We start from the raw sequence: 26097 nt of genomic DNA, 5'->3' as shown, positions 1-26097 counted from the left end.
AAATGCAAGACAAATGATTCTAAGATGACCAAGATATTTTGTTCCTTAAGACATCATTTCAAGTTTATTGTTTTACTGTGTTTTCTGAGGCACTTGTCAACATCGCCTGGTAAGGCAGAACTACTAGAGCCAGGCCTGGCGAGCAGAGTAAGTTTTCCCAGCTCAAAAATAACAATTAAAATGTTGGAATAGTATCTTTATATCCGGAAGAGAGCTTAAAAACTGGACTGTCTAGACAAAATCCGAATGTCTTTTAATTCATATTATAGTATAAATTGAAGACTTTATACAGGGTGTATCAAAAAGGATCATCTGATTTAGCATGTCTATATTTCGAACAGTAATAAACATATGCAATTACAAATTTTTTTGGATGAAAGGGAAACTGAAAAAGTTTCTATATGTCCTTCCATTTTCAAAGGTGTTCCATATGTCCACCTTTAGATATACGGCATATGTCTAAACGGTATTGAAACTCGTCCCACACTGCATCGAGCATGTCCTGAGTTACGGATTCCACTAATGTTGTTATGCGCTTCCTTAGATCATCCATTGTTGTTGGTAGAGGAGGCACATATACAGAGTCCTTGATAAATCCCCACAAGAAAAAATCACGTAAAACTTGAGAGTTTCATCTTTCCAACAGTACGTTGTTGGCGCCTTTAGCTCGAAAAACAGAATAGTTATGATTTTTTGAAATCGGATGATTCTTTTTGGTACACCCTGTATGATAAAACGAAATCATTACGCGTGCACAAACAATAATTCTACATAATTTTCCATAAAAATGTTGTGGAAATCGCAGATTACAAATACATTTTTCCGTTTTTTTTTTTTTAATATAAAAAAATCGGGCAAATCTCAAATTATGATTTATTTTTTCACTTCTTTTCTTTAAATTTTAATTTTTTTTTTAAAGAAATAGGAAGGGGCTATCCATAAATGAAATGGTTCATTTTTCGTTCTTAAGAAAGAATTGCAAATAATTTTATATTTGATGAACTAAATAAAATTTTTTATAAAGACACAATTTTTAATTTCTTTCTTTCTTTTTTTTTTTTTTTTTGTAACAGTTAAACAGCATTTTTTTTTAATCCGATAAAAGTGTAATCTCGATATCCCTGCTCAATATTAGGTGCATCGGTCAAATTTGGAATAAAATTGTTTTTACTTTTTTATGCATTTACCATCATTCAGACTTAAAATTTCGTATTGGGAAAAACTGTTGAAATTAATTTGGCAATTTGTTTCTCCTACGTTTGCACACTCGCATGTCGGGGAAAAAAAATTAAATAAATAAGTAAGTGATAGGGGGGACGCAGAAACTCTCCCAATTTGCGGAAGAAAACTCCAAATTTTGCCGAATGAGGATAATTTCGCCGACTGATGATAATTTTGCCGAATAGAACTCCAAATTTCGCCGATAATTTGCCGAATGCAGCTTCAAATTTCGCCGAATGATAATAATTTTACCGAATGGACCTCCCTATTTCGCCAGATGATGATACTTTTGCCGAATATAACTACAAATTTCGCCGAATGATGATACTTTTGCCGAATAGAGCTGCAAATTTCGCCGAATGATGATACTTCTGCCGAATATTAGAACTTTAAACATTGCCGAGTCTATAGGCGGATTTACGGGGGTGCCAGGGAGTGCGCCGCACCCCCAAAATTTTTCGTCGGGTGTTGAAAAAAAAAAGTAATTTAGTATATTTCACCCAGAAACGCAGTTGGGAGAAAAAAAATTCATAGCTGCTATACTCAGAGCTGCCAACCTTTGAAAATCCAAAATCGTAGCTGCATTTTGCGGCGGAGGTGGGGGGAGGGAGGGGAGGCGTTCCTTCAGAATCAACAGTGATAAATTGTCAGCAGTACAATGAAGAAAAACATGATACTTAATGAATTTCAAATATAATACAGCAAGTATTAATACGGAATAAAAGATTTTATACTGAATGTTTTAAGATGATAAATTCTTGATTATTTACTGTACCTTTCACCCGGTCGGCATGTCTTTTTGAAGTAACATCACGACCACCATTTTCAATTGAAAAATCGCTATTGCGAATAGTACATCTTACATAAACCGTCTTTAAAGATGAAATAAAGAATGGCCAAGTGCTTTTATATTTTTCGCGATATTTTTGGCAGTTTTTCCGCTTTTTTGCCGAAGAACTGACTGCATGAAAACTAAACCAGCAGCACACGTCTAGAAGTTTGATTTTCTGAACTTACCGATTTAGTTTTCATGCAGTGGACCCGCTTTCGTAGCGTCGTAGTTTTAATCTGTAATTCGTAGAAACTACGATTTTTTCATAGCAGTGGGCAGCTCTGGCTATATTAGTAAATTTACTTGAATCCAGTGTATCACCACAGGTCACTAGGGCGAGAAACACATAACTGTGTTCAAATTAAGAACTAAAGTAATTTTTTCGATTTGAAAAAAAAAACGTAATTCATATAATTTTATGCAAATAAAAAAAATTTTCAATCAATTTATTGTTCAGTGCCGTGTTATTGTATAGAATAATTGCATGCTTTGTAATTGGGCGTTTATTCGTACATCAATACATCAATACCAACTCTTCTATTTTGAAACAACTATTGCTAATTAAGTCCAAAAAAAAAAAAAAAAAAAAAAACATGACTGTTTCAACAAACATCATCAATAAAATCTACTCTGAAATCAACTAAAATCCAACATTTTTAAAGTAAATTTTCAAAAAATTTTGAAGGAGGACTCCCGGACATTTTGCTGCAGTGGTGCATTTTGGGAAAAGGAGGCACAAGACTGGTGACCCTCCCCACAAAATGATGAGTTGATGTTTTTTAAAAAATATTTTTAATTACTGAAGAGAGGAAAATATCTCATATTGGGAAAAAGCAGTTATTTTAAGGCAAAAAAAAAAGAATGTTGGGAAAAAATCCGAATTTCTTTCAAAAGGAAATATTGACATTTAAATTTTTCAACAGCTTCAGATTATTGGCGGCGAATTGTGCGCCTCCTCCTCCCCCCTCCTCACACAATCCTCTTTCTTTCCTATCTCTCCGCCCCCCCCCCCCCCCTTTTTTTTTCATTTTTCTATTAGACCTCAAAATTTTTCTTCTCCGGAGCCCTCTCTCCAGCCGAAGTTATTACAGAGTATCTCAAATCTCGTTTCCTGGGCTTCACTTTCGCAAAATTTCCAAGGAAGATCCTCTAATCACCAGAAAACATCGAAAATCGTTTACAATTGCGTTTTTGAAGCTTCGTTTTTTAAAAATTGCAGTGTCCCTAACGTTACCAAATATGGTCTCACACTCATGTGTTTAAGACTTCAATTTTGGAAAATATTCGAACAAGGGTCTCTTCTCTAATATCATCAAAGATTGTTAATATTTTGGTTTTGAAAACTACTATATCGCAATATTTAAGTGGGAGAATCTTTTGGGACAGTAGCCTTCGAAATCCTTTTTTTAATACCATGGAGTATTGCATAAGGACTTCATTTTTAGGACTTCAATTACGAAAATTTTCCGGTTCAGAGCTCCAGAACACCCTGTCGGTAACATCATCAAAAATTGTCCTCCATATCGTTTTTGGAACTTTAATTATGAAAAACTAAAGAGATAGTGTGCGTATTTCTATCTGTTTTTCATAAAACCTTTTGGAGACAGTCCATGAGTCTCATTCCTAACCCAAACTATAAATCTGGATTATAAGCATTTATAAGACTTAAATTTCTAAAAATAGCATTGGAGCCCCACGTATTTTTATTGCCCCTAAAATATCACCAAGAACTGTAAAACTGGGTTTTTCCAAAATTACTATTGAGAATTTTTTCTGGGGCGTAAATCCCCCTTCCAAACTAGAAACTGGATTCACCCATTGTTAATCAAATCTAAAAACATGCTATCTAACAACATATCGACTTTCGTTTAAGACTTTTTCCGCAGTTTGAAATGTTAAGAATTGCCGATCCCCTAATGTTACTAAATATGGTTTTTTAGACCTAAAAGTGCGCTCCTCCCTAAAATTATTTTCTGATTTCGCCACTGCCTTGTCCCCCCCCCAGATCCCTGTTATTGTTGCACCCCCAAAATTTTCGGCCTAAATCCGCCTATGGCCGAGTCGCCAGACAAAATTTGCCGAATAAGGAAATTTTTGGGAGATCACAGTGGCCTCACATCAGGACGCCCCAGGCAGGTCCGGGTCCACAGATCTTTAGTAATTCGAAAGTAACCTATGCCACTGCCCTAAATTTTAAAGTTCATTGCTCATAATAAGTGCAATGCCAAGAACATTATCGCAAAGCATAAACAGAAAACACAAAGAAGAAAATCCAACACAGAACTGCGTATCAAGCTTTAAATTCTCCAGAATCCATCCCTTTCGATAGTGAAATCATGTTCCTTTAGAAATTTGGCCTTCGCTATCAATCTGCTGTTAGGGAAAATTATTAATCTAAAGATAGCGTTTGACCTTTCGGTAAGAGACTAGACATTAGAAATCGAGAAAACAGCGTTGCACATTATTGTCTTCACTCGTTACAAGAGATCAAAACTGCTCTATTTCCGAATTTAAACATTTTGATGGTCACACGATAACTCATGCGTCAGACAACGCCCTTCGTCGTTATTAAAATGGGCCATCTTTTAGATAACGTTGCGTGCTCCGCGTATCAATTCAGTTTTTTTTTTTTCTTTCCCAATCTGGACGATTCTTATAGCTGTCTTTTAAATGATGGAATTTTATGTTTTAAGCAGTATTTTGCCTTATTTTGGTGCAAGAGAGAAAAAAAAAAGAAACTGCCAGGCATTTGTGTTTCGTTTTTGATATTTATAAATCTGGTCCCGGGTTGTTTTTAATGAATCTTCAAATTATGATTTTCTGTCTTTGTGCAAAAAAATGTTCATGAGAGTGCACAATTACTAACAGTGGACTCTCGCTCCTGCGCTAAATTCATGTTACGCGAGTTTTTGATAAGAACTGTATCTCGGAACTAACGCGAGCTCGTCGCTCGAAACACGAGATTTTTTTGGAAGCGAAGTACTTCAGTAAGTCTTGGCTTCCTGATTAGCTACTCAGATTAGCTACTTACCACCCCCAAAACACTAAGGGAATTAAAAATAACATCCCGCGTGATAAGGAAGTCTGATGTACCAAGACAATCTCCACAAAAACAGAAATTCAACTGGGATTATTTCCTCTTCTTCGTTTAATGAGCTGCCTCCTTGACAGTTATGATTAGTAATCATTACTGTGCTGTACTGTCGTGCTAAGCGCAAAAGTCGTATTTGCAGCAGAGTTCAAAATGAAATATTGCTATTTAAAGTTTTGAGCGTCCATGTATTTCAATCCTCCAATTTTTCAAAAACATTTTAAAACATTTTCCATAGACAAGACCATGAAACATTTTTATTCAGGTGAAATATGTCACAAAGAACCACCTGGTGACCGTAACTCAATTTTGATAAAAATTGCAAATACGACTTTTGTGCTAAACACGGCAGTGTAGTACTTCATAAGGAATATCGCATGCTGTACCTACAGTACCGTACTTCATGTCCTTCTATCCTACTGAATACTGATCATTAATTTCGCGCATACAATACACTATCATGTTGAATAAAATTGCTTTTTTTGATCCAGTAATTTTTAATGAAGGTAATGGTAATAATCAGTTAGGAAATAGTTAAAAGCATCGCGATAGGTCTCACATTTGTCTAAACTAATAATGCATTTATTTGAAAAAATCGTGTGCATACCCTATTTCAAAACGCAAAATTTTGACTCTGCGTTGATTCGCATTTTTTTTTCTTTTTGGAGTTTCTGCTACTATTATAGTTGGTCGATTTAAAACTGAAAGTTAAAAATATGGTAATAAATACTACATTAATCTCTCAATAGTTATTTTTTCATACAAATTTCTTAAACTGCTCCGAATTTTTTTTTTTTTTCAGTAAATGACTTAACCTTTTTTCTTGCTGTTGAAATGTACATAACATGTATGCATTTCCTGAACGCCCAAAAAAATGTTGCACTTTCAAATTATTCTTTACAAAAGTTGCATAGACTAAAAATGTCTTTGCACAAAATTTAAGATTTTTAAAGAAAAAAGAGAGAGAGAGCAAAAAAAAAAAAAAAAAACAATAGGAAAAGAAGCTTCGAATAATTTGTGAATTTATCTGCACTAAAAAGAAATCGTTAACTTTGTTTAGCATGAAATAAAATTTAAATATAACATGAAATGTAACGTATAGTATATCTGGCAACGGCTCACTAATTGATGCTTAAGATGGTTAATGATTAAGTTCATAACATCTACACCAGGGCTTCCTAAGGGATTATTTGGAAAACCTAAGATAGAGCTTATAAAATGCTCACAACCAGAGCAAGGAAACCCAAGATCACGCAATTAATAATTCTTAAAATTCATTCACATCTTTGCAATTACTACTATTTTAATTGGTTAATTATTAATCTTAAAAATCATAAAGTGAAAAAGTATGATGCATTCTTAAATTTACAGCTCAATAATTATTTTTTGGAAGAAATTCTTATGAACGTGCTTAAAAGCGAGGAGAAGATTATTTATTTATTTATTTGTGTCTTCTTCCCAACGCAATCTTTTTTGCAGTCACAGCATGTGTATGAAAGATATCTCCATTCTAGGTTGTTTAGTCAAAAAAAAAAGTGAAAACAATATGTTTTATCATTAATATATTAACGAAGTATAATTAACAAACTATCCTTTTCATCAATAAAGCTCAATACCCAAGGATTTCTAAGTCCCTGGAACCCAAGAACTGATCGAATAGCATGAAAGTCATGATTCCACTAAACATGAAAATCTTAACCTCAATGCAGCGTTTCCCAAAACGTGCCATTTACTCAATTCACTTAGCTATTGAAATTCATTTCAGATGCGTCGAGATAAGTGGAGAAATCCAGAGATACTCGTAGCAGAAGTGGAAATTACCAAGGGTAAATCAATAGAATAGACACACTTTCCATCTTTCGTGGTTGTTGAATCAACTATCAAAAAGAGGGAAGAAGCAAAAAGTGGAATCTGAAGGGTAAAGAAGTCAATTCAATCTGCTTTAATGTAGTTTTACCAGTAAAATAAAACTGATTGAAAAGCTCAGAGCAAAACTTTCGCATCAGGATTTTATGCTTAGATTCCTAGACATGATAGCTCCGATGAGAGGTCACTGTTCAAACAGTTCCTTATTCGGCTAAGTTTGTGTGATGATTCGGCAGAATCTTCTTTTCGGAAAATTTATCGTAATTCGGCGAAATTTGGAGCTCTATCCCGCAGAAGTATCATCATCCGGTGAAAGTTATGAGTTCCATTCGGCAAAATTTGGAGTTTCGGCAAAATTTTCATCATTCGGCGAAATTTGGAGTTTCATTCCGCAAAATTATCACCATCCAGCGAAATTATGAGTTCCATTCGACAAATTGAAGCTTGCCGCTCTCCCAAAAATTTAAGATCAGAGCGCTACTTTTCCTGCTATAAAAAAGAAAATTCAAGTTATTTTTACTTTCCTTCATTGTCTATCCCTCTCTCTGTGTATGTATGTGCTTATGGGAAAAGAAGCTTTACTGACGTTTTCAAAAACATCGAGTCTAGAAATAGTGATCTTTTCAAACAAACATGATTGAAAAATGCTCGACAAGAGGACAATCCAACACGAGATTTTCTCATGTGACTACTATTATTACTCTCATTCAGGATAACTTCCAAACACAATTTCTCTATTTTAAACTGTCTTGCTCACAGCGGCGGATTTACCACTTCGTAAATGTTGCATTTGCAAGGGGTCCCCACGATTTAAGAGAAGGAGAGGTAAACAAGCAAATTGAGTAAGTCAGGGTACAACGCCCCACCTAAGCTTTTTTTTTTAAAAAAAATGGTGTATTTAACTAAAATTAAAAGGTAACACCGCCTGCCTCTCTTATTCTCTTAATGCAGGTCCAGATGCTGTGTAAAATCTACCGTGACCAAAAACTACAAATAAAATTTTTTACTCAAAAAAAAAAAAAAAAAAGCAGCTTTGGGGCATATTACTTTGATGGCCAGGTCATACGCTTCAGGCCCAGATCTATAAATTTTGGGCCCCACCAGCAACAAAATCTGTAGAGTAGAGCCCTTCCTCTGAGGTCAGCAGTGTATATTTGTAACGTTAACTAGTCTTAGTACTAGCTTTATTATTATTATTTTTAGGGCCCATGGGTCTCCTAAAGGACGTGCCCCCCCCCCCCCTCGCACTGCGAGTACACATTCCGGACCTGCCTGACTTACTCTAATAAATGTTACATAATACTGTGATATATGAAGGGGCCCCCAGAAATACATAGCAAAAAGCTACCTCACCAGTAAATTCGCCACTTCCCACTCATATTTTAACAGATTTATTGTTGTATTTGCTGGCATAAAACGAAAAAAAAAAAAACCCACTCTAAGTAGTGTGTAGTTAAATATATCGAGAATATATAGATATTATATCGAAAATTTAGCCACGCCTTTTTTTATTTAACATGCCTTACTTGACATGACTTTTATTTCGGAGGTAGACTGTGCAACCATTAGAACCACAACTATTATACGTGATTTTCGTAGAGACAGAAATTTAGAAGTTCTATGAAAGTCAACAGGGGCACGCCTAGCTTAACTTTATAGGTGCGGAAAAATTCTTCATTTTCCGAATGTAACTCTAAATAAAACCAAATGATAAAATAAGATATAGACATAAGATTTTTAATGGGGATGCCCATGGTAAACTACTGAAGCTGAAAGAGGAGATAAAATATTTTTTTTTAAAATTCCAATAAAAATTGCTTTAATTTTTTCTTTCTTTTTTTTGAGCATTTCAGTTCATTGAGGCTTTGTGTTAGTAGCCAAAAGATCAACTTGAGTCTTGAGATTTCCTTTTCCATGTCAGATCAATCACCTTCTTGACCTCAATATTTCCGATTTTAACGACATTTGGTGTGAAAGACACATATGACAAGATAAGTAATCCTGCCAATTTTTAGAATTCTACTTTAAAAAATTTACGAAATACAAGACTGTTAAAAACTTAAAAAGAAAAAAAAAACAACAACGAAGTAACATGTAAATGACTGAAACTTCTCTCCTAATAAAAGTAGAATAAATATTCAAAAACCATGGTAAAGGAAAAGAATAGAGCTTTCTATTGATATAAAACATGACTTTCTCACGACAGGTTTAAGTTTCAAGGTCGAAAACCGTGACTATCGACCTTGAACTTCTCAAAACATGCCCCCTTAGAATTTCTTTTTAAAAACATATTTTATTGCTCCAACACTATTCTTCCACTGCACCAAAACTTAGGCTGGTATCGCAATCGCACTGCAAAAAAAATCAGAAGAGGAGTACATATTTTCATTTGATGTTTTACATTATTTCTGTCCTAATATTATTGTTTTAATCTTTTGGGTGTATTCTTCATGAAGTATGCACATATTTTGACAAATAATCAGGTTTCCTAAATAAGAGCTAGAATATGACAGAACATTTTTTTGATAATCACAATTTTTATCTGTAATTAGCAACAAATCTTGGAAATAAAAAATTACAAGTTTTAGCCTGTGACAAAGCTTCTCGTATAATGGCAGAGCTTTGTTCAACAACCAATGTTAGAAATTCTGTCCGAATAATAATCAAAATGTTAACATTCTTGTTTTTTTTTTCCTTTTTGGAGGTACCTTATCATTGTGATTCCAGCCTAAGTTTTAGAAGAATATTGAAGAGCTATACGTATATTGTTCAAAGAAATTCTAAGGGAGCGTGTTTTCAAATATTCGAGGTCAAACGTCATGGTGAATAACCTTGAAACTTAAACCTGTCCTGAGAAAGCCACATTTTATATCAGTAGAAAGCTTTATTATTTAACTCTAGTATAGTTTTTAAATTTTTATTCTACGATGATTGGGATAGAAGTTACAGTCATTTACATGTCACAACTTCCCATTTATCTCCCACTTTTTAACAGCATTGTAGTGTATTTCGCATAATTTTTGAAATAGAGTTCTAAAAATTGGCAGGATTACTTATCTTGTCATATGTGTCCTTCACATCAAATTTCATTTAAATTGGAAATGGTGAGGTCAAAAAGGTGACTGTCCTGTCATGTAGAATTAATTCCACAATGAAAAACATGGGAACATTCCTGATTTTTTTTTTTTTTTTCAGTCCCTTGCCATTCGATCCTAGCCTAAGTTTTGGTGTCATGGAAGAACAGTGTTAGAGCAATTTTTTTTTGAAGAAATTCTAAAGGGGCATGTTTTGAGATATTCAAGGTCAAAAGTCACTGTGAACAACCTTGAAACTTAAACCTGTGGTGAGAAAGTCACGTTTAATATCAATAGAAAGCTCTATTCTTTAGCTTTACAATGGTTTTTGAATTTTTACTCTATTATAACTAGGAGAAAAGTTACAATAATTTGAATGTTACAACTTATTTTTTTTTTTTTTTTTGCACTTTTTTAACATCTTGGCATTTTGTAAAATTTTTAAAGTAGAATTCTAAAAATTGGCAGGATTACTTATCTTGTCATATGCATCCTTTACATCAAATTTTATTAAAATCTGAAATGGTGAGGTGAAAAACTTTTTTTTTTTTTTGATTGATTTGACGGGGAATTCTCAATTAGCTATGGAAAATAAAAGAACAAAACAAAAAGCGTTGAAAAAACCACTAAGAACAAAAACAGTGTACTCCTTTTTTGATTAAGAAATAAAATATGTAACAAAAATGAAAGCGAAATCTTTATTTTCAAACATTAAATTGAGATTACAAGTCAGTGTAACAAAAATTTATCAAATTAACAAAATTAAACAACAACACATAAGTCATGAGAAAGATAATAAAAAAAGTCAAGCTTTAGCAAAATGTGCAATTAAAATAAAATGGACGGAATGTAACAAAAATAGAGATTTCATTGCTTTGCTCCCACAACCATATTAAAATTTTAATAAACACATATTATTTAGCAAAAACTACAACTAGTAGAATGAAAATGATTTAGACACATACAAAACTACTAATGAAAATATTTTCATCCAAATTGATTACAAAACCTAAGCACAAAAAAAAATGATAAGCACAGTAGAGTCTTCCAATAAAAAAATCTCCAAGAAAATTTACCCTCAACATAAATTTGCAATTTGAACATAAAACTAGGAGAAAATAGCATTAAAAAAAAAAAAAAAAAAAAAAAAAAAAAAAAAAAAAAAAACCCTTGCATATTTTTCTTAATTTTTATATAATTTTAAAGTTTTGCTGGTTTTGAAGAAAGTTTCATCACATTTACATTTGTTTAACTCTGGATCAGTGGTGCACACCTAGAGGGGAGGGGAGGGGGTCATGGCGCAGATTGCGCCATTAAAATTTTTAGGAGGTTGTTTTGAGGGGTATTTTTATCCTTTTTAGGGGGCTCCTTTGCGATATTTCACGGGGGGGGGGGGGGGTTACGCCCCTCATCTTGATGATGAACATTTCTGGAGATGTTTTTAAATTGACTATTTCAATTGCTTCAAATTTAAGATTCTGTGATCAGACACATGATTTTTTCAGAAGAACTTTTTAGACTTTGAAAAAGAAGAAAAAGAGTACAGGAAAGTGAAAGAATATTAATTGATGCAACTCTTTTCCATTTCATTGCTTCTAATCCCACAATAGATGAAAAGATTCCAATCTTTTTAAAGTCTAAAAATGAAGTTAGCAATTGAAAAATTCAAACACTTTGAACAGCCAAAATCACAACTGACTAAAATCCTAGAATCACTGGAAATGATTGAAAGTTTAGAAAAAAAAAACTGTATCCAGTTCTACTTTATCTGGCTATCAAAATGTGAGGAATTGTAAGAACAATTAGTATCACAGGACCAATATAATTTGATGTGTATAAAATAAAACGTTTTTAAACATAGCATTATCTCAATGTATGAGATGTCTTCCCTTTCTGATATGGCTTTCTAACTTATGAAAAGAAATAATTACAATAGGAGTGAAATAGTTTGTAGTACTTTTCTTTCAAAAGTTGCAGTTAATGCTTTTGGATAAAAAGTTGATATTTTTGAGAACTAGGGTTTTCTGCATATTAAAATTTATTTAATATCAATACCCAAAATATTTTAATGTGTACTTATTGCATAAGGCACTGTGTATGTGAAACTTTCTCAAGTAATAAATTTAACTGGAACCGAAAGACTTTGCAACAGAAAGACTTTACTGTATGTACGCTTTTTTAGTGTATAACAATGGTTGCATACAAACTATTCGATAACTTATTAGTTTTTTTCCCTTTAATTGGCTTTAAAACATTTCAGCAAATCACTGATGTCATAAAAATGAATACTATTTAAAAACCAATTATTATTTCAATTATTTGCAAGAACGTTAGTTAAAAGTTTTAAAAGATGTCATTTGTGAAATTGTGAAAATTAGACAAACAGGAATTTACATACTTTAAAACAGAATTAAACTTGTTAAAAGTACTTCATTTTCTTTCTTTTTTTTTTTTTTTTTTTGCATTATAAAATAGGTGCACAAATCATTTGAAACAAATTCAAAGGCAGCTTGCTTTTTTGATTCTGAAACAAATAAATTTTCACAAAATATGGTTATAGTTTACATTTTCTTAAAAATCTAATTTTGAATTCAGTATAAATTAGAAATTCAAAAAGAATCATTAATTTGTAGATCCATCAGGGCCGACAAGAAGACAGTAGGGTGGTTCAAAAATACATGTAAAAAAAAAGTTTCTCCTAGATAACAGGAACCCTTCGATATTTTTAGACTTGTAGATAGTAATGTACTGGAAGAATTTTAACTTCTTATTTCAACTGAAAGAGGGTGCTCAACCCCCTCCCCCAAACTTCATTAGTATGGGAAGGGGAGTTTAAAAAATACATAGAAATGAATAAAACAATGCTACATATTTAATATATACTAGTAAATATGCATATACATTGGTACAAAACAATTATTTAAAAAAAAAACAACAGCTGGGAAAATTAAGTTTTTCTAAATTTATGACATTTTCTATAATACGGTTAATGTTAAATTGAGGGGTCATTGAGCACTTTCTTAAAATTTGCGTAAGAAGTTAAAACTTTTACAGTATAATACTATTAGTAAGTCCAAAAAAAAAATAGGGAGTGTCCTGGACTTTAGCTGAAAAAGTTCTTTTGAATTACCTAAGATGAACGGTTAACCTAGTCAGAAACTAGGAGCCAGGACCTTGAAGGGGGCCCAGCTTGGAGTCTAAGTACTATAAATTTTATTAAGTTTTATGGGAAGAAGTGTCCCAGCAACCACAGTGACAAGGGGCCTGCCTTATCTCTTGGTGGCCCTGAGGTCCATAACGAAAAGTTATAATTACAACACATTTTAAACAAAACAGAGAATCTAACTTCCAAGCAAACCATAAAAAAACGGCCTAACTTTAGAAAAGGTGAAAAAAAGCATTTTAAATGAGAAAATTGTTCTTCGAGTTGTTAATGAGCAAGCAGTACGGAACTTTCATGCAAACAATTAGAAGAACCAAACAAAGTAAAAAAAACAAACTAAGTTTTAATTAAGAACAAATAAGGTTAAAAGGTTTAAAATTTCAACAAAATATATTTTCAGTTTCTGATACTCTCAACAAAAACAGAATACTAATAATCAACAGGAAATCTTTAGTTTAAAAAAATCGCAATAGTAAGAGAAAATATATAGGTCTAAGAATATAAAAACTACCTCCAAATTTTACAAAATTAATTACATAAAAATAAATAATATAAAAGGACGGAATTATGAAAAAAGTGACTTCATTGCTTTTAGCAGCAGGTTCTTACAAGAACTGAAATGTGAATTTTGTAGAAAGTAATAAATGCCTTTGTATTACAAATGATAATATTAAATTCTAAACAATAAAAAAGATGCGGAAAAGGCAAATGAAACATTGAATTTTAACGATTAGTTTAAAAACAAATTTAAGTGTGAGCAACAAATGAAAAGATGAAGAATGTTTTAGAACTGCACACTTAACATTTATTTATCACAAAAATAATTTGGTTCATAATGATTCTACTAACTACTTCAATGAACTATTAACAAATTTATAAATTAAAGCAATAGTTATCTTAAAACACGATTTCCTCAAGTTGCATTATTGTGTGATACATTTTTGATAAAATTTTAAAAGCAACAAGAGTATAATAGATGTCAATAATTAACAATAAGTTCAAATGGACAACAAGTCTACTTTTCAGTACACAAGCATTGTTTTTTTAGTATTAGTTATTTATATTTGTCCCTCACTCATTGGGCTAAGGCTTCAAAATAACTCAAATGTACTTTTAAAATAATTAATTAAAAATATTTTTTTGTACAAAGTCTATGTCAAAAGTTCTTTGTAACAGTAGTTTTTCCAAAGCAAATGTACCATAAATAAATAATACATAAAAATGATTTCAAAAATTATAACCAAATAAATAAAAGTAAAGCAGTTTCAGACTCTACGGCAAATTTTCCTGAAGTAGGATTTTTTCGTGTATCAACTGAATATTTTTTAAGTTACAGCTTAGAAAACCTAGTTATGAACTTTCAATTATGTTTTTAAAAAAAAAATTATTAGAATACTTTAGACATGAAATAACATTTTAATCACTAATACACTCATATGGCTCAGTATATTAAACAAAATAAAAGAAAAAAGATACATTAGACATTACAAATGTCATACTGATATTTTAGAAAAAAATGCAATAGGGTGAATCCGTGAAAGTCGAAGGACAAAGTGTCGAGTATAACAAACAAAAAAGTGTGATGATCAAACATGGCTCCATTTTCATTTCAACTCAAGTTTTCATTAAATAATTTGATATGTGTAAATGCAATGTATGTTCTATTATTAAATGCATATAGTAATACTGATGCAAGAATTATTTTCTAAACATTTGTAAGGAAAAGTCAATATAATTGTTATGACATGGCAGACGCATTGTATCAAATCCATGAAAATGAGCGTAAATTAAGTACACACAAGTACATAGGCGACAAAATGAATGGTACTAGGGGGTTCTGCTAGTTGTATGCAATATATTTAGTAAATAATAGAAAAACACTAAAACAAAAGACTAGCATGCATGTAGGCATGTACCGTATTACTTTTTATACATACATATCATACATATAGATGTGTGACTAAATTCATATAAAGAGTTGAAAGAAATGCTGATTACTAAAACCAACAATTTGTCTTTATGTGCCGTTTTGCATAACACTTGAATCATGAAATGATTTTCTATTAAAAGAATTTCTTTAATGAAAACAAATCAACTTTTACTGCTAATGTGTTTATTTAAAGAGGATAGGGTATGTTAAGCTTTATAAGCTGTATCCAGGCAATATTAACAATTGACTAATCACATTATTATTGCTTCTTTCTTTTTAATCATTAAGTATAAGTTTTCAAAGCAAGTCAAACTATTGTATTCAGCTGGAGTTTTAGCATTTTTGAACGACATAACGTTAGAGGTTCAACACAGAAATGCCTGATTTACAGCATCATTTTTTACATTCAATTTCCATAAATGATGCAAAATATTACTGTTTTAGCAGTTATATTATTTAATCTAAATGGAGTGGAAAAATTTCCACTTTACATGAATTACTTAGTTGGAAGATTCAATACAAAAATGAACTATATACGAGCACATTTACATTACCCCAAGGATGCCCTGTACCTGTCAGGCAGTGACTCACCAACTATTATAAAAGGCAAGTGGTAAGGCATTTAAAAAATAATGCATGAATTATCAGGAAATATCTAAATGGGAATGCAGCTTAACCTTGCAGTGTGTGGTAATTTTTACATTCCATTATTTTCTGGCAACACTCTAAGAAACAGAGAAAAATGATGTGGAACTCAGTCATATTCAAACTTCGTAATTGAAACTTGTATACAAATAATTTGTAAACATCTCAAAATGAAATTTTTGTATTATGTTTTAATTGTAATACTTTTTCATCAAGAAAATCTTTGGTCAGCTAAATTTTGATATTGAACTGGACAAGTTAGTCATACTTTGAAAACACTGTTCCTGAGTGTTTAGAGAATGATTTGAGCAAAGGCACTTACTTATTACCATCAAGTAATAGCTTTTTTTCTATACAAATATAGTGATGAAAATCAAATCTGATACAAAGTGAATTTGATGTTTCAATGAAAAAATAGTCTTGATTGCTTCAATCAAATGATTTGTAAGTTACATTATACCTCTGTATGCATCTACATACAGGATAGTTCATATAAAATTTACTAAAAACATAAAAATCTAAACATTTACAGCAGGTAACGTTGTACTTTATACCATTTCAAAATACTTTTCGTAATAACAACAACCAAACTGCAGATATAAGTACATAGAAGAATCCATAAGGCTTGATGCTTACACCAGATAGCTAAGAGAAGAAAAAAAGAAGAAAAGAAATATTTTATAACAAATATCTGGTTTTGTGGAATAATTTTAAAAATGATAATAACACAAACAAAAGAAAAAATCAAAATTTATAGAAAACGTTGGGGCAAACCTAACCTGTCAATGTTGCAATGTTATGCAATACAAACTTTAACTGTTCGACATTTAGACAATTATAAAGAACATAGAAATAATTACACTTGGCAATTTTTAATTTATGATTGCTATGATGATATTATTATTTATGAAAATATTCATAATTATCGACATAAGAAGAAAAATCTGGAGTACGGAAAAATTGCTCTAATACATTATAGTGAAAGGAGAATGGATTAATCTACAATATCCTATTTGATTATCTTGCATTTTAGAAAATTATTATTATTTTTTTAAATACTGAAACACAATCACCATTGGTACTCTAAATAGAGGAACTAAAGAACAATTGAAATCCATTCTTAACACAATTTGTAAAATTTTTTATTTATAGACTGTCCTAGAGATGGGAATAGTTGGGAAAAAAACTGGATTTTTTTTGTGGGGGGGGGAGGTGTTTTCCAAAAAGGCTTATTTTCAAACAGAAAAACTGAAATTTTCAAGCATAAAATAATGTGTTCAGAAACTTATAATTGTTACATCTTAATGATTTTTTCTTCAAACATTTTTTTTATATTCAGTTTCATAAATGAAATAACTAACTTTGATAAATGCACGAAACTGTAAGATTTTAATGTCTCTGTATATCAAGTATTATTTACTTATTAATACTTTTCTCATTAAAACTGACTTTATTTATTAAGGACAGAATTATATCGAATTGGGAATTGATTTAGTTTAATATAGTCATTAATCATTATGTATGTATCACAAGTCATCATGTGTATATACATGCAAATGCATATAAAAAAAACCTTTTTGTTAAAAAATTTCAATTTATTCAATAAAAAAAAATCCCCCCGCAAATTACTGTTCAAAAGAATGATTTGACAATTAAAAAATTTTCATCCTATCCCAAATTAATAATTGAATGATTCTTGACTAATTTGGATAAATTTTGGTATTTTGAATGAGGAAAGCTATTGACATCATGCTTTCTATGAAAATATAGCTATTAAAAAAACTGCATTTTGCTTGTTAAAAAAATAATGATTCCATCTTTTTTCCAATTTCTCCAGAAACGTTTCCCCGCACCTCAAAATTTCTGGAAATATTACGTCTCTAAACTGCCCACAAATGATGTCCAGCTTGGAATGGGAGGGGGGTGGGTGATATTGTGAGAGTAAGACAAGGAGGAGGGAAGGGGCTACAAGAAGTGTGACATCATGCCTTTTTTTATTAGAATATGTTTGAGATAAAAAAACAGATGCGTGACAAATGGGGAAGGGGGTTCAATGAAATGTGAATTTATGACAAAGTGGGAGGGAGGGGGCATAATTGTTGAAAAAAAATGTGTGTCATCATCTATACGGACAGCACCTTATGCAACCATTATTTCAAATTGCTCATATAACAATGTAAGTAACATTGAGAGAATATATAAAAAGGATGAACATCATAGTTTTATAAAAACTTAAAAGATTCAACATTAAAACTTACTGTAACATAGTAGTTGCAACGATCTCCATGACAGCATTCAAAACATTCCCAATCGTTGTACCAAATTCTATCACAGCGCTTACTAACTTTAGTTATTGAATCTTTACATTCATGATCAGTTGCACATTTTTTCGATATATAAAACTGCTTTTTACCAGTTGAATCCCAATAGGGTGTACCTGTTAATATTGAAAGATTTTATTATAAAATGGAACATTACATATAGATACATAAACAACATGAGAAGTGTGAATGTGATTTTCTGCCCTTAATTATTATTTTATATTTTTATTATATTACTAGGTTGCCCTGCTTTGAAATAACACTAACTTTATTGTAGGGTATTGCAAAATTATGCTCTTAAGGGGTCACAGTACCTTTCAAACTTTTTTTTTTTCAATTTAAGTAAATTTTATATTTCTTTGAAAACATAACATGCATACTTATTTCTTAATCAATAATTTATTTTCAAAATTTAAAAATATTGCCTACTTTTTTTAAAAATTCAAAAAATTGAAGAAAATTTCAATTTTTTGAAATTCTTAAGAGTCATTTTTTTTAAAGCTGGACAAAGTGAATGGGAGCCTGATAGTTGACACCTTCGATTTTCCTGAAACTTTCAGAATATGTTGCTAGTATTGTGATAAGACAAAGTGTAGCTTCTTTCTTCTCAAATTTGACTTGTTGGCAATTCAGTGGAGGTCAAAGTTTAAGGACGTGAGAAAAAAGAGCTTAATATATGATTCCTTTGCTTCAAAACCAATGAGTGTACCAAGCCAATTTTTTTTTTGTGGATACTACTTGATACTAGGTACATGCTAGCCGAAATATTTTGGTCTGTCATTCATATCTTTGAGGGCAAAGTTCAATTGAAAATGCTATTTTTTTTACTTTTTTTGCCTTGTTTGGGCCCGGATATCTGCTAAAGCCGTGAGTAACCCTCGGAAATAAGTATATAACTAACTACTCACCACAGTATAGTACTAAGAAAAACATGAAATATCATGGGTTACTCTTTGCTTTAGTAGTTAAACGATCTCAAAGTCGATGATTTTTTAAAAATAGCCAAGTTTAGACGTCAATAACTCTGATCGCGACGCATCAACAACTTTGGGATACAGCTGTAGTTATAGTCGAAGTGGTCTATTTTAAGGTCCAGGTTAGAAACCCATGGCAACTAATAAACTTTTTTAGTTATACGGCCTCAAAGTTGAAAATTTGAGCTATAATTTAATTTTTTTTTTTCAATTACTCTATGATTGGTGAGTTAGTAACTTAGAAAAACATCTGTAATTACATTCAAAGTGATACAGTTTTAGACTCAGGCCAGAAAACTTTGGGATCTAATCATCTTGCTTAATTAAACGGTCTCACAAAAATGATAATTTTAACATAAAGTGTCAAGTTTCAACTAAGCTAATCCACGAAAACAAGACTTTCAGACACAGCTGTAATTGTGCTCCAAGTGATGTAGTTTTAGAATCTGCTTCATACCCATGACACTTTTAAAATTTCAAAAAAATATATTTTTAATTCGAACTTTTACTTGTTCAATATAGTTAATAGCACGTGTTGAGTTTTCTCCCTTTTCAAAATGTATTTCTGAATTTTTTAAAAGTTTCGTACTTTATTTTATAGATGGCAGCAATAAATTATATGTAAAACCTATAAAACCGGATAGTAGTGGCTGATTTAGCCATTTTAAACAAACAACACTGAACCGAAGCTTTGAAAGGCGGAGCATTCAAAACAAAATCTATCAACAACCAGCTTTTTTTAAATTTTTAGCAGAGAGAATGTTGGCCAGATATTGTGTAAAGGTAAGGTACTGCTTTTTTTTATGTTAACCAACTATTTTTTCATTTAAGTAGTTTACAAGTACTAGTGTTCAAATAGTTGTACTATTTTAATGAGACTTAACACGTGGTTTAGTAACAAACTGTATATAGTTTAACAAAATATGTTCAATTGAGAGTAAGGTAGACAAAAATTGATTCAAGTTTCAAAAAATAATCAATATAATTTTTTTCTCGTTAGTCAAATAAAATATTTTCTGAAAATTGTGGGCAAAGAATAAAGGTAGAAAATGTTTGAGACCTATTTTCGTGTTGATTTACTTTTTTTCTTTTTTTAACAGAAAAAAAAACACTGTATTAGTGGACCACTATTGTTCAGGTCTGATATTTTACTTTACCCCTAAGTTGCATATGAGATGTACAAAAAATATGCTTAGTGCACCAAACAAGGCCATCCTAAGTTCGTGACCTCATTTATGATTGACTACTCCAACTTTTGCACATTCATTAGATAACATATTTCCATGGAAAAAATATAATTTTCAATTACGTTTTCCTACACTGTTCTAAAAAAGAAAGGCAAATTGGCTAAACTAGGAACATTGGTCTCCAACTCTGAAAAAAAAACCTCCGAAAAGAAACCATTCTCTGTTCCCAATAGGATAGCATATTAAAACACATTTGACACGTCCCATGGGTATATAATCTGGGTCAAAAACTGAATGCTGGGGACTGAAGCTGTAATTACAGCTGTGTCTCAAAATTTTGACTCGTGGATTAGCGTAGTTGAAACTTGACATTTTATGGGTAAATTATCATTTTTGAAACCGTTTCATTAAGCAAGATGATTAAATCTCATGGTTTTCTCACCTGAGTCTAAAACTACATCACTTAGGGTATGATTACAACTGTTTCTCGAAGTTACTAACTCATCAGTCATAGAGTAATTGAAAAAAAAAATAAGTTGAAATTATAGATCAAATTTTCAACTTTGAGACCGTGTAACTAAAAAAGTTTATTAGTTGCCATGGGTTTCTAACCTGGACCTTAAAATAGACCACTTCGACTATAACTACAGCTGTGTCCCAAAGTTGTTGATGCATCGCGATCAGAGTTATTGACGTCTAAACTTGGCTATTTTTAAAAAATCATCGACTTTGAGACCGTTTAACTGCTAAAGCAAAGAGTAACCCATGCTATTTCATGTTTTTCTTAGTACTATACTGTGGTGAGTAGTTAGGTATATACTTATTTTCGAGGGTTACTCACGGCTTTAGCAGATATCCGGGCCCAAACAGGGCAAAAAAAGTTTAAAAAATAGCATTTTCAATTGACCTTTGCCCTCAAAGCCATGAATGAGCGACCAAAATATTTCGGCTAGCATGTACCTAGTATCAAGTAGTATCCACATAAAAAAAATTGGCTTGCTACACCCATTGGTTTTGAAGCAAAGCAATCATATATTAAGCTCTTTTTTCTCACGTTCTTAAACTTTGACCTCTACTCAAGGGCAAACAAATCAGTTTTTAAAAAAAATAAACTTTACTTTTTCTTATCATAGTACCACTAACACATCCTGAAATTTTTACGAAAATCGAAGACATCAACTATAAAAAGTGTCCAAGCTTAAAAAAAATGACTCTTAAGGTTTTTTTATTTTTGCACTAATTAATTTTTTTTTTTTTTGCTAAACAATCACTATAATCATCTCTAAAAATCTGTGCATTCATTTGCTTATGAGTTAATTAGAAACTTTTCTGTGATTAATTATGTAAAAAAATCGAAGTTTTTTTTCTTTTTAATTGGTTTTTAAAGGTTTAACATGCTCTGAACATTTGAGTAATTTATAAAATGCTTATCCAATGCACAGTTTTGTCAAATATGTCATCCCAATTGCAAAAAGTATTACTTCAAAGCTGTATCTTTAATAGAAAAAAAAATCCTTAGGGATTCTGATGACATGAAAACACAAAAATACCATCATCGAGAAAAAGCAGTTTAAAGTTTTTCTTTTGCATAAGAACACATAGCGAGCTTGGCCTAAAACCACTCATAACTTCTTAAATATTTGAACTAAAGCAATGAAACTTTTCCCCTGTGTTCAGAATAGTTTTTAGTTTTAAAGTAAGCAATAAAAAATTTTTTGAACGTTTCATCATTTTTGAGGTACTGTAACCCCTTAAACCATCAAATTATCACTTAAAAATATTAAACTTTGAAAACTTGTTTGACTTCAGTTTGATCAATGAACTTATTTTTTTCTGCACAACTAAATAAAAGCAAAATAGCAAGAACAAAATTATGAAAAATTAGCACTGACTGATTCATTACTACACACTTTGCAAAGATTCATTCCAAAATATTTACACCAAAATAAAACTGCTGAAAAAAAAAAAAAAAGAATGTTGATTGTTTTTATTAGCATGTGTAAACAATTGATCATCAAAGAGAGCTCATGACAAAACTCCACAGTTACCTAGTTGTTTTTGGATGTCTTCATAAGTCACAATATGTGATTAGTAGTTATTCTCATGGGCATATCCAGAGAGGGGAGCAAGGTTTGCCCCCCCCCCCTCTCTGGACGTCCCCAGCTGTAACCATCCTACTCAATGCAATGCATTTTACAGGGGAAAATGATAAAATACATAATCACATGGTTCCTAGAATCTGAGAAGGGCGAATTGATCACACAAATAACGTATCCCCTTTGAGTAGGATACGCCCTTGGTTATTCTCAGCAAATTCATGTCATTTGACTGGATATCTTTTTGAAAATAAATATTACATATAATATTAGTCATTCACTAATAGTCATTCATTTCATTTAGTCCAACAATCACATTAACCAAAAACTGCTATCGGTCAAGCCCCACAAAATTCTATATACTATTTCTGACACTCTACTCGCTTATTTACAGAAGATAAAAATGCAGACACATGTTTTTACATAAAGCGAAATAAAATGGGACACTTTGAACAGCTTATAAACAATGTAAGGCAAATATTATGAACAATAATCAGTACATTTTGGTACTTACTTCCCCATCTTATTTCTGAAAGGCAACGGTCTTCAGCAATACCACATGTCTTGATTGTCTTGATGCATTTATCATAATTACTGTCTTGATTGTCACAAACATAACATTCAAGGCACTGTACAGCTATAATAAACAAAAGAAATTAATAAAATGGGATTTTAAAAATTTATTTTAATTAGGGATAGCAGAAGCACATAGGACTAGTGTCAATAATATTAATATTTTTTATTTTAATTTGCAACCAACATATAGAACGTATAAGCCCTGCTAATCTAATAATGAAATCCCATGGTAAAATTATATTGAACAAATTTATTTTAGAAACAAATTGTATTGTTGTTCTGGTAATGCTGAGAAACTTCATAAGTCTGCAACTTTATCCACAGAGGATCCACAGAATATGTATAATAGAGACTCCTCCCCCTCCTAGTTTTGCTCTTCAAATCCCATCCGAAATCCACTGTGGTTCAATGCCGCCTGGGGTGCGTAACAATCGATGATTTTAACATTCTTTACCCCTGGATGTCCGGCCCTTTAAGATTTAGAGAGATGAGACAGGGTGGAATTGCTTCCTTTGGTTGTCCTGCATTCAAGGACCTGGTAGACATTACCCGTCCGGCTGAGATAGGGTAACAGACACAGACAGACATGCTCAGTACTTAATAGTATAGAGAAGGAAAAACCTAAGGCGTAACTCTAAGAGGCGGGGTGAGGAGGAGAAAAGTATCTAGATTAGTAAACAGAACACAACATGCTTTTTAAAATTTTCCGGACAATGAATTTCTCTATAAATTAGTATTGAAAAACAAAATAACGATCAATTTTAAATTATCATTAACATTGTACAATAATTATGAATTCAGTCGTTTTTTAATAAATTGTCTGCTTTGTTTTTTCAATCAAGTAGAGACAAAAAATGGGTGGGGCAAAAAGCGAAACGCTATGTTTCCGAAAATTAATACACAATAGAGAACAAAAAATCTTACCAAAGGGCAAAAATGTGAGAATTAAACTTATTTTCCACATCATATTTACAAGAAAAATTCAAAAATCGATAATAGTAACTTTGACACAAATTCAAAAATGATAAATCTGGAACAAAGTGAAGCAATCGTGATACAGCGACAAATTCATAGTATTATGCAGAACTTTACATGTTTGTGAAACATATTCCTTTGTAAAATATAATTAAATTTAGCTAAATCAAAGCTTCATTTCTTGTTGAATGTAAGCAGAAATCCAGATCAAAACAGTTAAAATTATGTCAGTTACAGTTAATAGAATCTCGTAAGTTACAGTTAACCCCCTTCCCCTCCTCTTGGATTCAAAAAAAAAAATGGAGGACGAGCAAGTATAACCTTTTTTATTAGTTCCACTCACATTTTCATTGTTCTGTAATTATTTTATTTACTAAAAAATGCGATAAGTTATGCGTAATCTTTCTTAGTGGATAAAAAGTATAATCACAAAACTTCTAATTGAGAATCTGGCAGTTTTCAAAATGCACATTTGAGAAAATCGTAAACAAATGTGGGCGGACATTAATTACAGCTAAATCCTGGCGATTTTTACAGGGAAATTTACGGCAACCTTGACGTTTGGCGACGCAATGGTTTGGCGCGCGAACAAACGGTAGATACACGAGGGGGCCTGAGGATTTAGTTGATTGTGAGGTACGTTTTAATGATTAATTTGAATTTATGTTTCACAAAAACACAAATTAACTCTTGAAATTAGTAATGTTGCAAGTTTCATTTGTTATTTCAACGAATATTTATTCAAAAACTGCCTAATGACTTGCAAAATGGTTTCGCTCGATCTTAAATGTCATAAATGTGATTTGATGTCAATAACATGTTACAATGTATTTAATATTGAGCTATTGAGATGAAATGATTAATTTATGTATTTCTCTTTCTTCAAAGTGATCTCGTAATGGTTTGGTGCTCGTGAACATAGAACAAAGATGATTTTGCTTTGATTCATTAAGGAAACAAACAATGGTACAATTTTATTCATATTTTAATTAAAGCATAAGTAAACTTAGATAACGGCTTGTAATTCAGTGTAGATTTCATATTAAATCAACTAATTTCTAAAGAAATGCATCTTAATAGTATCTTACAAAACGGTTTCGCTCAATGATGAACGTCGTTATTATGGATATGAAGTAATAAGGATTTGATTTCAATAATTTCTTGCTATGAACTTAATACTTTGCTCGTTAGACGAAATGTGATTTCTCTGTTAACTAATAACTATTTCTGCAATAGTTATTATATTTAGCTTCCTATATAGTGTATCTGTTTCATTTGAGTAAAATTGCAAAGTTACAGACAGAAGCAAAATATGGTATTTTCTAGAAGAAAAATAATTTATGCATTTTTCTTTTTCAAAATGCAGGTACCTATTGACCAAATTATGTTTTTAAACAGGAGTATATTCATCTGATGCAGATTCTTACCTTTTTGAATTATAAAAGTTATCAAACAATCATTTTTTTCCTTCTAGCTTCTGCTATTTAATAGAATTCTGTGTAACGGAAATCGCAAATTAAATAATTCACTCATCATCCTTTAAAAGACCTGTCAATCATGCTTTTATTGCTGAATTGCTTCATGACTTTCAGAAAAATAACATGCAGATTTGATTTTCTTGCCAGTTCCAGATATTGTCACATGCTTAAGGATAAATACTGAAGTATTTAAATCAAAGTATCATGTGGGGTGCAGTAGCTGTGAGCAGCAACAAATGCTCCAGGTTAAAGTGCTTATATGTTGAGGATTTTTACTGCTTGATATTTGTTTTTATTCTTGAGATTTTTTTCTCCATTCGCAGAAAGATGTCCAATCTATTTTAATTTATTACAGTTCTACTTTTTGAAACTATTCTATATTGTTTATCTGTGTAATTATTCCTAGGCTGTTATGAAACTTGATCCTCAACTTGAATTGGTTTTGTATCATACTAAAATTTGAGAATTTTCCTGTAATAAGCAGGTCGTGCATTCAATTCTTGAATAATACTTTTTATGAATTTGTCTTACTTCTATTCTTGATGTAATATTATGAAGCAATCATAGCTGAAGTATTTTTTTTTATAATAGATGGTCACACCTTAGTGTAATATACAACAAAAAAAGAGTTAAAGAGAATAAGCTATTGATAACAGCTAGTTTACTAT

At 31.4% G+C, this 26097-nt stretch overlaps 1 protein-coding gene across 1 annotated transcript; it reads right to left on the bottom strand.

The window, feature by feature from the left end:
• Positions 1–11449: 11449 nt before the first annotated feature.
• LOC129217422 (uncharacterized) lies at positions 11450–24116 on the bottom strand. The gene is made up of 4 exons (XM_054851721.1): positions 23901–24116; positions 22915–23037; positions 18081–18259; positions 11450–16467 (listed from the first exon to the last, which is right to left on the bottom strand). Exons 1-4 carry the CDS (start codon positions 23941–23943, stop codon positions 16381–16383), a joined length of 432 nt encoding a protein of 143 aa, XP_054707696.1. The 5' UTR covers positions 23944–24116; the 3' UTR covers positions 11450–16380.
• Between the last annotated feature and the right edge of the window lie 1981 nt (positions 24117–26097).

Source organism: Uloborus diversus, chromosome 2 (genome assembly GCF_026930045.1).
Source record: "Uloborus diversus isolate 005 chromosome 2, Udiv.v.3.1, whole genome shotgun sequence".
Taxonomy (NCBI): domain Eukaryota; kingdom Metazoa; phylum Arthropoda; class Arachnida; order Araneae; family Uloboridae; genus Uloborus; species Uloborus diversus.
Note: the sequence above shows the minus strand (reverse complement) of the source record. Positions and strands in the feature narration are given on the sequence as shown.